The following is a 16,460-nucleotide window of genomic DNA, read 5'->3' on the forward strand; positions in this document are numbered from 1 at the left end:
AAAACAAATCACAGTATTCAAAATATAAGAATGCAATAAAGTATTACAAAATACAACAAATAAAAAGCAAACTAACATTTTCTTCACAGCAAAGTGTAGCAGAGTCTGGTGAGCTTTTCTAGTAAAGCTTAACGCTGGGAGCCTTAACCTGAAAATGGACTCACTGGAGGTCCTCCTTGCACTGGAATATGCTGATGTCTGTGCAGTCACAGAAACTTGATTCAGGGCTGAAGAGAGCACCCCTGCCTTATCAGGCTACACCTCATTCCACACATTTGGATCCCAAAATGAGGTTGGGAAAACTAAGGGTGGTGGAGTCTCTATCTTCATTAAGGACAGGCACACCTCCAGACTGGTTTGCCAGCATGGCGCACTGGAACTACTCCAGGTACAACTGACAGTTGGCAAGGCATCCATCCCTGTTATAGCTAGCTATAGACCCCCCTCCATGACTCAGGACACCTGCTCTTCTTACCTGGATCTACTTGACTTCATCAAGGTACCCCCTAACACCCTGATCCTTGGTGACTTCTACTACCCCACCATAGACTGGGTAAACTATTGTTTCACTAATGCACTATCTCTACGATTCCTCAACTTCATCAGCTTGAATGCACTAGACCAGTAGACAACTATGCTGAACAGTACGTCAATGCAGTATACAAGCACCTGTACAACTGCATGGACTCAGCCATACCCAACAGAACTAAAACCTGCTCCTCAAACACAAACCTGTTTGGTGGACATCCTTTATCAATAGGCTTTGCAACAAAAGAAAGAAACTCTTGTCCATGGGTAAAAAGGAACAAATTCCAAATTAGAAAAATTCCCTCCTTAGCCTCAACAAGCAAATTAGATCATCAGTGAAAACCTCCAAGGCCAATTATGAATTGAAACTAGCCCCCATAACAAAGGAAAACCATAAAATCTTCTTCAGTTATGTCAGGAACCTCCATGGCAATGTCCATGTGTGTTCCGAATTAGTACTTAACAGTATCACTTACACTGATCCTTCTGACTTAGTCACCCCCTGTCCCCCAAAGGCCCTTTCCACATCCCTGATACTTGTCCAGCACCCCACATCTCTGTAGATCAAGTGTTACAGGCCCTATCCAAGGCAAAGAACACAGCTTCCATGGGACCTGAAAGTATCCCAGGATGTATTCTGGCACCATCTCCAGAAACAAATGGCTTTACCATTGAGCACCCTATTCATCCACAGTCTATGTACAGGCTTCATTCCAGCAGAGTGGAGAACTGCCATTGTCATTCCCTTGCACAAAGGTGGTGCCACTTCTGACCCTTGAAATTATTGCCCCATTAGCTTGACAAGTCTGATATGTAAAACCATGGAGTGTATTATTATGGATCCCATAAACAAGGACATAAGCAATCTCCAAGCACTTGACCTCACCCAGTTTGGATTTGTCAAAGGCAGATCTTGCCTGTTGAACCTGGTTGACCTCTTTGAGACTGTCACCAAGGCCCTGGATAAGGGAAAGTCAGTACATATGGTTTAACTTGACTTGGCCAAGGCCTTTGACACAATCCCCCACTCAGGCATCATTGCAAACCTAACACAACTTGGCATAAATCTCTATCTCATCAGGTGGGTGTCCAACTGGCTCACCGACAGGACCCTCAAAGTCAAAATAGGCACCTCCACCTCCAACAGCATACCTATCACTAGTGGAGTTCCCCAGGGATCTGTCCTGGAACCCCTACTGTTTGGCATCTATTTCTCAGATGACCAGGCAAAGAAAAAAGGCCTGTGACTGACCAAGTTTGCGGACGACTGTAAGTTGGGTGCTGTCACTGGCTCCCCAAATGTTGTTAACATACTGCAAAAGGGTCTCACAGCAACTAATGACTGGTGCCAAAGTCATGGCCTCAAGCTAAATGCAAAAAATGTATCATCATACCATTCGGCAAAAACACAACCCCTACTGATTACCACATCAAAAGCAACCCCCTAAGCACACAACCTGCCGTGACAGACCTGGGCACTCAGGTTGGTAACAACCTCACATTCAACCATCATGTAGCGGCAGTGGTCAGAAAAGCCTTTTATTTGGTTCATCTCATAAGTAAAGGGGTTGCATACAGAAAAAAGAAGGTCATTACCTCGCTATACTCCCTTATTAGACCAATAACTGAGTCTAATGCCCCGTTTGGGATGTACCTCTCCAAACAACTGCACCAACTGGAAAGGCCACTAAAATACCTCACAAAGAGAATCCATGGCTTCCAACACCTGTCCAAATTCAGACAGGCTCAAATCACTATCACTCTACTTGGTATCGTAGTGACTGCTCAGGGGGTGATCTGTGTCCTGCCTACAAAGCAATCTCGAACCATGCCCTACTAGAGATGCTCCATATCCGTAAGTCTAACTCCACACACACACACTACCCACTCAAAAGGCCTGAATCTAACATGCGACATCAACAAAACCTGATGGAGAGACAGGTTTGTATCCTAGAGGCTGCCCCATTTCTGGAATACAGTTCTCATACATGTCAAACAGAGAATTTCGCTGACCCCCTTCAAGCGCAACCTTGATGAGTGGATGGGAAACCACAAATATGTTCTAGGGGGTCCACCTGTGTCCTTCACTGACAGGGGCGACAGGTACTGACTGAGGTTTCTTTTTGGGGATAAACTCTTGGCTAGGCTTGTAAGGGCCCCATGGCCATTAGCCTAGTGACCTCTTATGATACTATGAAAGGTTACTATGGTGGCCCAGGACAGTGAACTACATGCATGTTAGTTCACAAAGTCCACTGAACATATGGGAGAAACAGACAAATGCAGATTTTGTAAAACAGAATTAGATACAGTTGCACATGTTGTTGCTGGGTGTGATACACTAATGGCAGAAGGACTGTATATTGAAAAGCATAATAATAATATGTCAAGACTGTTACACTGGGGATTGTGCAAACATTATAATACTGAAGTAGCTGAGAAGCACTGGAAACATCAGCCATAAAGCATTATAGAAAATGATGAAGTTTATATCACATGCGATCAAAAAACAGATGCAAGAAAATCAGATACAACAGTCCAGGAAAAGAAGACAAAAGTAGCACTGATCACTGAAACTGCTACACCCTGTGAATACAGTGTCATGCATACAGAGAGACACAAAGTCATAAAATACCATGATTTACAAGCAGAAATTAGGGCAATTTTGAAGAAGGATACCCAGACAGTCCCAATAGTAGTAGAAACAATGGGTCTTATAAAACAGAATTTACAGTCATACTTAGATATGTTACTGATAAAAGTAACTCCGTATGAACTGTAGAAAGAGTCACTTCTGGGCACATTGCAGGTGCTCTAAAAGGCACTTCCAGCTAACATGAAAGACTGAAATAATACTCATTTCATGAACTTTAATCATGCTTAGACTTAGGAATACTATCCATTCCCATCACTGTAGCAGAAACCCAAAAGACCATAAGAAACAGATATTTACCATCTGCGCCTTATTTACCACATACTAAAGCAAACAAATTGGTTTTTTTCTGACCCACAGCTTTATCCAGGGTACTTTATGCTTTCTGTTCTAAACATCTAGGCAAGCACAGACTTTATGATACAAATAACTAGCTTTTGACAGTCTCTGACAGTGGCAGCTGGTAACTCAAAATGGGGGTGGTTGAAATTGTTTCCAAAAATGTGTTTAGATTTATTAACATATTACTTTATCAGAATTTATCTTACTTAGAATAAGAAAAGTACAGTTTTGTACCTACCATAAATGTAGATGTTCAAGTGTTGACACTGCTGCAGTCATTACACTTGGGCTATCCTGCTGTCAGGCGGTTCCCCAGTCGGCCAGAGTTCCAAAGTCTTGGTCCGGCGTCGGCTGCTGTCACCTCCTCCCTGACGTCAGTGCGACAGGGGTATATAAGATGCAGCTGACGTCATTTTCTTCAGTTTTTCTTGCCCCAGATGTCAGGTGCCCCCAAATAGGCAGGCAATTCAAATTGCTAATAAAACATAAATAAGAAAAACAAACAAAAACTTTCAGTTACCAGCAAATACCCCCCCCAAAGGTAGTAAAGGGTAGTAGACCTAGGTACGTAATAACAATGAAGAGGGGATGGAGGGAGGGTAACCTGGACTGCAGCAGTGTCAATACTGGAACATCTACATTTATGGTAGGTACAAAACTGTACTATGTTCATCGTGTTACACTGCTGCCGTCATTACACTTGGGTAGAATCCCAAAGCTGAGGTAGGGTGGCTAGTTCTATAGTGCATTAGGGGTGGCTATAAGGCCCTGCACTGCAGAGGTGAAGCCAGTTCTGGATTTGGAGTATAGAGGCAGATGATAATGCTTGGTGAAGGTATGCACAGAGCTCTATGTTGCTGCTTCCAAAATATCCTTGGTAGGTACTCCTCTGAGGTAGGCCGTTGATGTGGCTGTTGCCCTGATGGAATGAAATGTAATGCTGGTAGGCACAGGTTTCCCATGGTGTGTATAGCGAAACTTATACAATGTCCTATCCATTTGGAAATAGTCTGTTTTGAAATGGCTTTTCCCTGTACTCCTGCAGCGTATGCTACCAATAATTGCTCAGATTTTCTAAAAGCTTTGGTTTTGTCCAAGTAGAAGCGTAACTGCCTGTGAATGTCCAATGAATGCAGTAGTCTCTCCCCTTTATTCTGTGGTTTTGGATAAAAAGTTGGCAAATGAATAGTTTGGTTTAGAGACACACTTGAAACCACCTTAGGCATAAAAGTAGGGTTAGTTCTTAAGGACACCCTGTCCTGGTGGAAAATGAGGAAAGGTTCCACTGCCATTAGTGCCTGTAATTCTGAAACTCTTCATGCTGATATAAGTGCCAGGAGCAGAGCAGTTTTCCAAGAGATGTATTTTAATTCTGCTGTGCTAGCTGGCTCAAAAGGGGGTAATGTTAATTTTTCCAAAACAAAGCTGAGGTCCCAAGTTGGAGCAGGTGCTCTACGGGGCGGTCTTATGTTTTTTGCCCCTCTGAGGTACTGTTTTAGCAAAGGATTAGAGAAAATTGGTGGATCCGTGTTGTAATGAGCAGAGATGGCAGAGGCATGGATCTTGATGGATGAGAAGGAGAGGCCTTTGTCCAGCATCTCAGTCAAATATTGTAGTATCTGAGGAATGTTTGGCACAAGAGGGTCAAGGCTGTGAGCCTGGTTCCAGGAACAGAATCTCTTCCATTTATCCGAATAGGCTTTCCTGGTACTAGGCCTTCTTGCCTCCAGGATGACATCCATAACAGCTTTGGAGAGAGACACTGCTTGCTTTGCTAAGGTATCTTCCATGCAGGGAGGTTTAAGGTCCTTAGCTGGCTGTGGAGAATCTGATTGTTGTTCTGAGAGTGTAGATGTGGTGTTTGAGGCAAAATCCAGGGTGGTCCTTGTGCTAAGTTTTTTAAGATTGGGTACCAGTGCTGGCGTGGCCAGTCTGGTGCAATCAGGATCATTTTTGGCCCCTCTTGCCTGGCTTTTATGAGTACCTTTGGAAGAAGAGGCAGTGGTGGGAATGCGTATACTGTTAGATTTTTCCAGCTGAATGAGAGGGCATCCATTTTCCATGCTTGTGGATGGTAACTGCTTGTGCAGAATTTCTGTAGCTGGCAATTCTTTGGTGATGCAAACAGATCTATGTCCGGGCTCCACCATTTCTGTGTTATCATTCTGAATATTTGTGGATTCAATTCCCATTCGTGTGGATCCAAGATATTTCTGCTTAAGTCGTCTGCCAGTGTGTTTTTCTCTCCTGGCAGGAATTGTGCTTGTAGATGAACTTGATAGCTTATAGCTGTGTTCCACAAGGTCACTGCTTGTCTGCAGAGGGGGTATGAATGGGTGCCCCCTTGCTTGTTTATGTACCACATGACTGTGGTGCTGTCCGTCTTTAGTAGTAGTTGTCCTGGAAGTAGCATGTCATCAAAAGCTATAAGGGCATTTTGTACAGCTAGCATCTCTTTTTGGTTGATGTGAAGATGCTTTTGTTCTATAGGCCACTTGCCCTGAATGCATTTTCCTGCCATGTGTGCTCCCCAGGCGTAATCCGATGCATCTGTTGTCAGTGTTTGCCTGGGTGTGGGTTGAGTAAAAGGCTGCCCCTTGTTGAGGTGACAAGCTTGAGCCCACCATCAAAACTCCTTCTGAAGGCAAGGTATTAGTGGTATAACTGTTTCCAAACTTTGACAGTGTTGAGACCATACACTCTTTAGGTACCATTGTAGTTTCCTCATATACAGTCTGGCATATGGAATTAGTAGTATGCAAGATGCCATGTAGCCCAAGGCCTGCAGAATTTTTCTTGCAGGGAGTCGGGTCTTTGTTGCCATCAGTTGAAAGTATTGAGTCAAATGTCCTTGCTTGTCTGGTGTGAGATAAGCCATCTGGGCCATTGTGTTCCAGCTGGCACCCAGGAATATTATCTCTTGTGAGGGCACTAGTTTTGATTTCTTTTCGCTTACTGTGTACCCCAGGCAACTTAGTAACTTTTTTACAAACGCCAGATGCTTTAGGAGAACGTCTTTGCTCTCTGCTTGAATTACCCAGTCGTCCAGGTATGGGTAAATTTGAATTCCTCTTTGTCTGCAAAATGCAATTACTGGTACCAGGCACTTTGTGAAGACCCTGGGCACAGTAGATAAGCCAAAGGGCAGTGCAGAGAATTGATAATGCATTGGACCAGCTATGAATCTGAGGTATCTTCTGCAGTTTTGTCTGATAGGGACATGCAGGTATGCCTCCTTGAGGTCCAAAGTCACGAGCCAAGCTTGCTTGCCCAGCATGGGAAGAAGCTGCTGTAATGTCAACATTTTGAATTTCGGGACATCCAGGTAAGTGTTTAGAGATGAAAGATCCAGAATAGGCCTCCAGGCTTTGTCTTTTCTGGGTACCAGAAAGAGTCTTGAGTAAAATCCTTGTCCTTGTTCCTGCGGAGGTACCTTCTGAATAGCTCCCATGGTCATGAGTGCTGTAATTTGTTTTTGAGCCTCTGCCCATTGATTTGGTGGCAGATTTGGCATACCTTTTAACCTTGGCAAAGTGTGAAAGTGGAACCTGTAACCCTGTGAAATGATATTGAACCCATTTGTCTTTGGTGATCATATGCCAATTGTGATAGAAAAGAGCCAGTTTTCCTCCCAGTGGGGCTGCCAAGAGAGAAATGTTTGGCAGCTGTAGTGGGAAGTCATTGGGACTGTTTTTTGTAAGGTTGTTGTCTGTCTTCTCCTTCTTTCTGGCCTGGTGCACCCCACTGTCGAGGCCTGTACGGACCTTGTGGCTGTCCTCTGCCTCTTGGACGTCTGTATTTGCCCCTTTGAGGTCTGTCTGTAACAGGAAAGGACTAATTTTTTGTTGGCCAGTTTCTGCTAAATCTCGGAGGCTGTACCTGTAAGAAATCTTTCACTGTTTGCATAGATTTTGCCTTATCCTCCATTTTCTTTAGTACCTCTTCTGCCTTAACTCCAAATAGGACATCATGCTGAAAGGGTGCATCCAGTAGTTTTGCTTTAACATGATCTGGCAATGCATGTTCCTTTAACCATGCGTGTCTTCTAATGACAGAGCCTGTAACTGCTGCTCTGCAGGAGGCCTCTAAAGAATCAAAACTACATTGCAAAGTATGTTTTCCCACTTGTTCAGCAGCATGCAATAAATCCTGCATTTCTTTAAAATTAGGAGGATCTGTACCTGAAAGCATTTTTTGTTTCAACTGAGACATCAGAAATTGCTTGTATTTTAACATGTGAAATTGGCAATTCAAAGCCCTCATGGCTAAAGTTGCAGATGTATATACTTTCTTTCCCCATCTGTCTAATGCTCTGGAGTCTCTGTCAGGGGGAACTGGGTTCTTTGCTGATGAGGCCTTGACCCCCTTGGGTCCCTGAGAAATAGTTTCTGGGTCTGCCACTGGGCTTTTATACAGAAATTTGTGTGAGTCAGGGACTCTGTAATACCTGTCTGGTTTAACTGGAGCTGGAGGTAAGGAATCAGGATTTAAGCTGGATTCAGTATACACATCATCCACAATGTCTAACACTGGCGGAATAGCCAGGGGTCTGTGTTGAGGTAAAAGTAGGAATTCTCTGAGCCTTTTCTTGGATTCTGAGTAATCCTGGCCCTCCCAATGAAAATGCTCCCTCATGGTGTGTAAAGTTTCCCCAAAAGAGTAATCCTCTGGGAGAGAGGCTGATGGAATGGATTCCTCAGCATCAGAATCCTCATAAGGGGGTAAAGAGTAACCTAGGTCTGAGGAAGACTGTGAGAAAATGGACACCTGGTCGGAGGAGTCAGAATCCACATCCTGTCTGGGCCTTTTATCAGGAGGGGGATGGGACCCCCTAATAAGAGTGATCAAGTCTTCGGCCATTTTGAGCATTTTTTTCTTAGGCATGGAGTCCTGCCCTGGAGACTGTGATTTCTTAGATTTAAGAGGTGGTTTAGACTTAGAAGAGGGTTTAAGGCTAAGCTGACTAGGTCTGAATACACCCTCTGAAGTTGCAGAAGGCTCATGTACACCGGATCCCTCTGCAGGGTCGGTTTTGGTAGTCTGTAAAACTTGGGAGTCCGATGGCCCAGCCATCTCCACTAAGGAGTCGGTGGCTGCCTGTGGTTCTGCTGAAGCGGTCATCAGGGGCTGCGAAGGCACTTCGCTGAAAACTGGAGAACCGGCGACTGGCCTAGAAGAGGCGTCGTCGTCCGTTTTGGGTCTCAGATGCCTATCTTTGTCTTTGTGCTTTTTATGAATTGCGGTCGTTGGAAGTTCCGACGGCATCGTATAATTACATTTTCTGCCAAAGTAATGTCGGGCAAAATCAAACCGACATTTAATAGTGCGCTTGTTAACCTAGCACAAGGCCGACAACCAGTGACGTCGTGGTCTGGGCCTAGGCATGGGATGCAATAAGAATGGAAATCCTTATGAGGTATTTGCTTCCCACAAGAAATACAGTTATTAACTTTTACTGACATCGGACTGAGGCAAGAAAAAGTTTCCCCAACGGGGTACTTAGCTTTGTAGAAGACTTCGGTTCTGGATTTGGAAATGAAAATCTCAGGAGTCAGCCGACCGGCACTTGCGAACTGCTTTTGCTTTGGGCACCGCACCGCAAGAAAGACTGAAGAAAATGGCGTTGGCTGCATCTTATATACCCCTGTCGCACTGAAGTCAGGGAGGAGGCGACGGCAGCCGACGCCGGACCAAGACTTTGGAACTCTGGCCAACTGGGGAACCGCCTGACGGCAAGATAACCCAAGTGTAATGACTGCAGCAGTGTAACATGATGAACATCAATGACCCAAACAAGATTTTGAGACTAAGCTTCCATTATTCAGCATATGCTATCTCTACACAATCTGATCATATCTCTGCAAGCAATTTTAAGAAACCATTGTGTATAGAAAAAAAAAAAAAACAACACAAACAAGCAAGTAAGCCTACATATAATACAACATAATCATGACTACTTAATAATTGATTCACTGCAGCTCAGTGATCATCTGTTAAAACAAGTTCTAAATCATATCTACAATAGACTGAATGGCTATTAACTGATATAAACCATTGTTAAAACAATTTAAAAAAGGTCTTCATAAATAACAGGACTATAAAAGAACAGTCAACATATTCTGGAGCAGGTAATGTCTGCCAGGCTAGCACAGCCATGGATAAACATATCATCAAGAACAGGAAGTCATGCCAAAGATCTTCATGTTCCAATTTCTTTAATGTTGAAGGCATTTATTCTGTTAGTCCTTTTTTAACTGGCTTTATTTGTCATTACATTAACCATTAATATTTCTGACTGTAATGCTGCACAACATGAGTCTATCATTTGACAACTTTACAGGCTATTTACTTCTGAATATAGTGCACTAGTTTATTACAAAATAACACATTTCCATAAAAATGTTCCCACTTCTGATATTTGAAAAGATGGAGGTCCTACACTATCCACTTATAAGATTTGTATACTAGGACTGTGCTAATAAATTTATACTGTTAACATCGGATTCCCTTTTCTAAAACTACATAGTCCTGCTCTACTGCAATTCTTGCATCCTACCTTTAGTTCAAGAGTCAGTTATGATGTGTTTACAAATGAAACTTTTCTAAGTAAAATACACCCTCTCCTTGACTGATGCCATCTCCTTAGCACCCAACCCTTAAAACATGTTGGCAGAGTAGAGCAGCAGAGGGCGTTGCTGTCTCACAGCAAGAGGTTCTCCTGTTCGATTCTCAGCTGGGGTGCCTTCTGTGTGGAGTCTGCATGTCCTACTGTGTTTTGCGTGGGTTTCCTAAAAGTGTTCCGCTTTCCTCCCACATTACAGACATGCAGTAGGTGGACTGGACACTCTAAATTGCATGCAAGTGTGTGGTATGGAAGAACAGCAATGTCACGGCTAGCCACCCTATGGTGTGAACTTTGGCTCTAGATAACTGACACTGTTGAAGTGATACCCTGCCCCATGTGGAAAAATGGGAAAAGGGGTTGTGGATAGTTGGATGGATTTGGTCATCTCAAATAATATCTCCCACTACTCTAAACTAAAGGAAAACACCACCCTTTCAAAGCACCTACACTTTTCAGCCAGCACTCATTCATAAGTTTATTATTTGTTTTACCAGCCACCTCATCAATTTAAGCATTTTCTCAAAGTATACTAAACAATGCATATATAATGTAGACACTGTCCCTCCTTATCCTGACTCATCACCCTTCCTCCAAGCCGAAAAGGGTTCACCTACTGTATCTGCCCAAGGTAATACATTGAACCTATTTCCTTTGGCTATTGAAGCCACAACCAATTGTCTTCTTTACTTTCTCTGAAGAATGTTTATAACTTAAATGTAACAGTGCTTTGGTATCATAATCACCTGCCACTAAATGCTTATTTACTTTCATTCTAATATAAACATAACTACTCTTTTCTTACTTGATCTGATGTGAAATGAAGGTTTCATAAGTGTGCCTTTCAGCATTTAAAGGCCATCATCTAAGAATTAACAGACAGAGGGAAAACATGGAAAAGCAAACCCACCCAAGACAGTAAAATGGTTCTGGAAATTATCAGATCATTTAGCTTTGCAACTGAATTATAAGGAATGCTGCTTGAGCTTCATACCTTATCAGCACATTCTTCTTCTTCCTGACCGCCTGCCTCAGTGGTTCTCTTAGAGTTATCTGAGCAAAGTCCTGCAACGCAGCATAGATAGTGTTCCTGATGGCTTGGTTAAAAACGCTCTCCATCCTGCCCATCAGTACCTGTAAGCCCTTAATCATTGCAATCACCTATAAAAATGATAATTTTATCATCAGAAACACCTGGCTGAATATGCATAAATGTTTCTGTACATTTTTTTAGAAAGACACTAAAGAACTACTTTTAAATAGACTATACATCTATGACACTATTACATAGGGAAAGCTAGCCTTGAAAAAGACAATTTTGTACAAAAAGATTAACATTCATTGTTAATGTAAATAAAATAATAATGTCCACCCATCTGTGGGTGCAGTTAGTAAATAACAGTAATGGAGCATGAATCTCAGCTACACCTAAGGATGGGAAAGATTTTTAGTTCATATACTGGAACTTACTTAAATAATATGTTCCTCCTTTTTAAATAAGTACTTGTGTAGTAAGACTGTATTTCACTTTGACAATATAAGCATCAGATATATAATAATGTAGTACTTCCCACTGCAGGTGCAACAATCCATGCTGAACTAAACATGAACAACTTGTGCCATCAAATTTTATACTACTTTATAATGAACCTTGAAGACAACTTGACTTATAATAAAATCTTGCAGGTAGCATGACACTAACCCACAAATTACTTTTGTTGATTAGTTTTTATACAATGAATCTGCAGTTGGTATACAGAAGCAAGACAGCATGATTACCACTTTCCTTGTTCCCAAGAGTTTACATATGGATTTCGACTTGTACAACAGGGAAGTCAGCTAAGTAAATGTTTAAATTACTTTCGCAGATGCAAATGCCAACAATGAACAAGTTTATAGACTTTTTTCCTTCTTTTGCATATCCTTAAAAACTGAGGTGCTAACAGCTGCATCAAGGACTACAGGGCATGTAACACAGAATACTTTTATAAACCTATAACTTACTAATTACAAAGCAATACATCAACACAGAATCATTATCAAAAGACAGCTGCATAATGATCAACAGCTTGACTTCGTATCTCCCAATGTGAAAAAAAAAACTAAAACACAAGGGCCATGAACCCTGACACTTTTAATAAATGCAGTTACTGCCTGGATGCCAGCAAAGAAGAAACTAAGAGAGCCTGAAAGAATATCAACTAGAAAAGGTGAACAGAAAATACTGGGAAGAATCCTCCAGCTGTTCAGCAGCAAGCAGTTCAAGCTCCAGCTTTGGTGCAAGACATGACTTTCAGTAACCTAGAGAAAAAATAAGTCAAATGTGCTCAGAGATGATTAAAATAAACAAAACACTGAAGGATTATATTACCTCAAATAACAAAAGGCTGGAGAAAATGGAAGAAGCTTTAAACGTTTATTCAGATGAAAAATCAGAGGTTGAAATGAAGAAAACACTGTCAAAGAGATGTTTCAAAAATGGTAGAATTAGAGGACACAGTATGTATGGAAAATCTGAGATTTTCTGCTGTACCAGATAAACTAGAAGGAACAGACTGTATTAATTTTATGAAGGCACAGATCAGAAACTGGACTGGTATTCCACAGCAGTAACTTTTAGTCGTAAAGGCACACCGTGCGTATGCTCCAAACCCAGCCATGAGAAAGCAGCAAAGACCTGTATTAGTAAAGATAAAAATCTGCCGCATATCCTTACAAAACTGCAGCAAAAGGATACAGTATTAAAAGTTGGAAACAGCAGAGCATTTGTGGAAAATGATTATTCACTGTACACCAGACAGAAGAGAAACAAATTTATTCAGTAATCAGGAAATGTCAATAGGTAGGTATGAGATTCAAGCTGCTGTATCCAGCTGTCTTCAGAATATGTTTACCTAGATGATCAGTCATTTTTGATGCAAAACTGGCTAAGGAGGAAATACAAAAGTATGTCCAACAAAAAGTGAACCTTCATGCAAAAGAGGACTCTGCTTTTCCTTCTTCTGATAATAAAGCACATGCTGAATGTGATGATATGGGCAAGTGCCAGCATAGCCAGCTGGAGTTTTGTAAAGAATGATATGACCTTTGAACATCAAACTGATTTATAAAAGATGCTTGGGTTACAAATGTATTAGAACTGTATGGCATTTGTATTTAAAACTGCTTTGTACAGATGCTTGTGCTGAAAATGTATCTGTGAGCTTTGCTTGTGTTGAAACGTATCAACAGTGCACCCTGTTAAAATGAAGAGAATTGTACATGTATTACTGCAGCTGAATTAAATGTATACGTTTTAATAGGGGATACTGGCTACTGGCACAGCAGACGTTAACTTTAAGAAAAATAAGGGAAATGTAAATGAACTCTTAAACCATTAAAAGGTACCCCACAGTGCTGAGTAGGACCAGAAACGTTAAGTCTGGGGAAAAGCCTTTGTCCATTAGCTCAGTGAAAAGAAGGGAGGCCCCAAACACTGCCATAAATATTTGGATGTGTATTGTGGCTATATGTGCTAACTTCCTGTCTTAGCTTCAAAGGGGAATACTGCGAGAACCTAGAGCCAGGTGACCAGATAAGGTAATTCCGCCAGCCCTTGTGGAAATTATACTTTAGATATTACAAACAGAAATCTCAGAGTACTGAGTATTCTGTTTGGGAAGCCTGACTAGAAAGACCCTCACCCACTGCATTGTGCCTTGTGGTGGAAAGTAACTTAACTAGGGCACAGTAATTATCTTAAATTCAGTCAGGAATTTAGTGAAGCTTAGTTTAGATATTGTTTGCCTTTATTTGTCCGAGTCTGTCCATCAATGTTCTTTTTTAATATTTCCTGTGATCTTAACTATGTGGTTTACTGTGACTATACATATTTAGCATTTTCATGTTATTTTATTATTTATTATTAAATAAATTTAAAACTTTTATTGTGGCTGGTCTTTGCAGAAAATATCTAACCTTTGAGAGTGCTTACTTTTATTTGGTGACACTGTGTGGGCCACTCCAGAAGGCTTAGTCATCTTGGTGAACTACTACCATTTTTATTAGTATTAATATTACACAGTATAATCGGGCACCCTTTTTTAAGGGCCTTATAGTACTGACTGGTGGCAGTGATAGCTACCTTATAGCCTGGGCAAAGTTGGTAAAGAGGGTAATCTGTACCAGCCTTTCCCAGCTGTGTGTGTGTGTGTGTGTGTGTGTGGGTGTGTGTGTGTGTGTGTGTGTGTGTGTGTGTGTGTGTGTGTGTGTGTGTGTTTGTGTGTGTGTGAGCTACTTGGGGTAGGGGCACAAAGCACTGGGTTTACAGAGATGGTGCTGGAGTACTTGGCTTGGACACTCGGCTGAAGACCTAACCCTACAGCTGTTCCAGTGGGGAGTCTTATTGGGGACCTGGAGGGAGACAAATAAAAAGACATCCAGACCCCAGGCTGAGTGTGTTCCCTGTATGCTCTTAAGGGAAACTGTACTCAATGCACAGAGATCTGCATCTGAAAATACTGAGTGTATCCATTTGTATTCCAAGTGCATGTCCCTCTCCAGTGTCAGTGGTGAGGATTTAGGCTCCTTGATTACCGGCCCAGCAAGAGGATGACACACACTGGTAGCCATTACATACTGGTAGTAGTGGTGGGCATCACTGTGAGACTTTGCCAGTCAAATCTTTTCCACTGTTCTGAAGGAAAATGCTTCAGAGATACAGAAAAGTACAGTAGTTGACCAGAAGAATCAGGAGTATCTTGGAAATGAACCAGAATCTGGAGGTGGGAGATGGAGATGATCAGAACGACGATCAACAAACGGAAGTTAGTGAATAAATGCGAGACTGCAAAGCATCAACTGCATTTGTGAAATACAGCTGTATACGAAAAAGTGGAAAGAGTAGACTTTTGCTGACTTTGATAAACTTGTGGGGGAAATGAAAAGCATTTGCCTCACTTCATGTCATTAATGTTTGGAAGGACACTGAGGGGAGTGGAAGAAGAAGGAAAAAGGTAACTAAGTAAAAACAATTCTGTTCTTAACAGTATTTCCATGAGACTTTTCATAACATAACCTGCATGTTTTACAGGAAAGTATTTTTAGTTTTCTTGCATGTGATTAAGTTACTAACGTAAACTGATGCCTTTTTCTTCTCTTTCTGTCTTCTTTTTGGTATTAAGAAACATAGGCATTACAGTGCAAAAATAGAATAAAATCTAAATAAAAGATGTTTAAGTTAAAAGGTTGTATAATCTTCGATTGCTGAGGAGGGATAGGGTGCAAAAATACACAGATCATAATATATGCAGAGCTGATATGTTGGCTCTTACTTTTGTACAGGTGAATGTCTGGGTTAGTTTAAGAAGAAACTAGTAAATATGAAAACAAGGACTATAATGAAAAGCTTTCATTTAGCAAATAAATGTTTCAGCTTGTCTTTCAGGCTATAGCAGAGGACTACCTTTTTCTTATCTTTCAATGGTGGGAAGCTGATAATAGGACAGTAAAAGTGAGAAATTGGTTTCTTTGAGGCTAAAATTTAATGTTTTCTGAGAGCATGTAAGTTATTTTTACATCTGGGAGGTGAAAGAAGATAAAAAAAGAACGGCCACCAATTATTGTAAGCAGAAACACAGCAATAACATGCTTCTTAACATGGATAACCTCAATTTCAGGTTAATTAATGCCTGTCTTCATGGCTCTCTATTTGGGGCAAATGTTACTTCATTACTTGAAGATGTACATAGTTATTGTCTGCTTGTATTTTGTGTGTGTGTGTGTGTGTGTGTGTGTGTGTGTGTGTTTGCATGTTTGAAGATTTTTATTAAAACAAAAAGTTTACTAAAATGTGACATTCCAATGTTGATAATAAAAGAAAAAAACGTATAAAGGATTGACCTGCGAAAAGTTCATGGGTGTACACATATTACTAAAGCTAGAAAGCTAGAAATAGATATTTTAAAAAACTGTCATATATATATATATATATATATATATATATATATATATATATATATATAAAATACGTGAAAATAATGACTTCTTGCCATAATGACAACTTCTTACCATAATGACAACACTTTCTATATTATCTTGAAATGTGAATGGTCTCACAGATATAGACAAAAAGGAAAATACTTAATTATATTAACAAATGCAGAGTGTAAATAGCAATGCTAAATGAGACACAATTGGAAAGAACTGAACATGTGTACTTAATAAAGAAAGGATTTCAGGATGTATATTCAGCAGAATATCATGGACAAAGGAAAATGGGAGTACTTACAATAATTGCTAAAGGAGCTCCAACAACTGATGTGTGGTAATAAAGGG

At 41.0% G+C, this 16,460-nt stretch overlaps 1 protein-coding gene across 2 annotated transcripts in view; it reads right to left on the reverse strand.

Annotated features, from left to right (window-relative positions):
• CYFIP2 (cytoplasmic FMR1 interacting protein 2) overlaps positions 1 to 16,460 on the reverse strand; it is a 2,832,302-nt gene that overhangs the window by 1,410,463 nt on the left and 1,405,379 nt on the right. For both annotated transcript variants that reach the window (XM_044069335.1, XM_044069334.1), the window contains exon 14: positions 11,140 to 11,306. In XM_044069335.1, the coding sequence (XP_043925270.1) occupies positions 11,140 to 11,306 (167 nt within the window). The remainder of the gene's footprint in view (positions 1 to 11,139; positions 11,307 to 16,460) is intronic.

The sequence above is a fragment of the Protopterus annectens genome, chromosome 4.part0, assembly GCF_019279795.1.
Source record: "Protopterus annectens isolate FY-2018-M chromosome 4.part0, PAN1.0, whole genome shotgun sequence".
NCBI classification, from domain to species: domain Eukaryota; kingdom Metazoa; phylum Chordata; order Ceratodontiformes; family Protopteridae; genus Protopterus; species Protopterus annectens.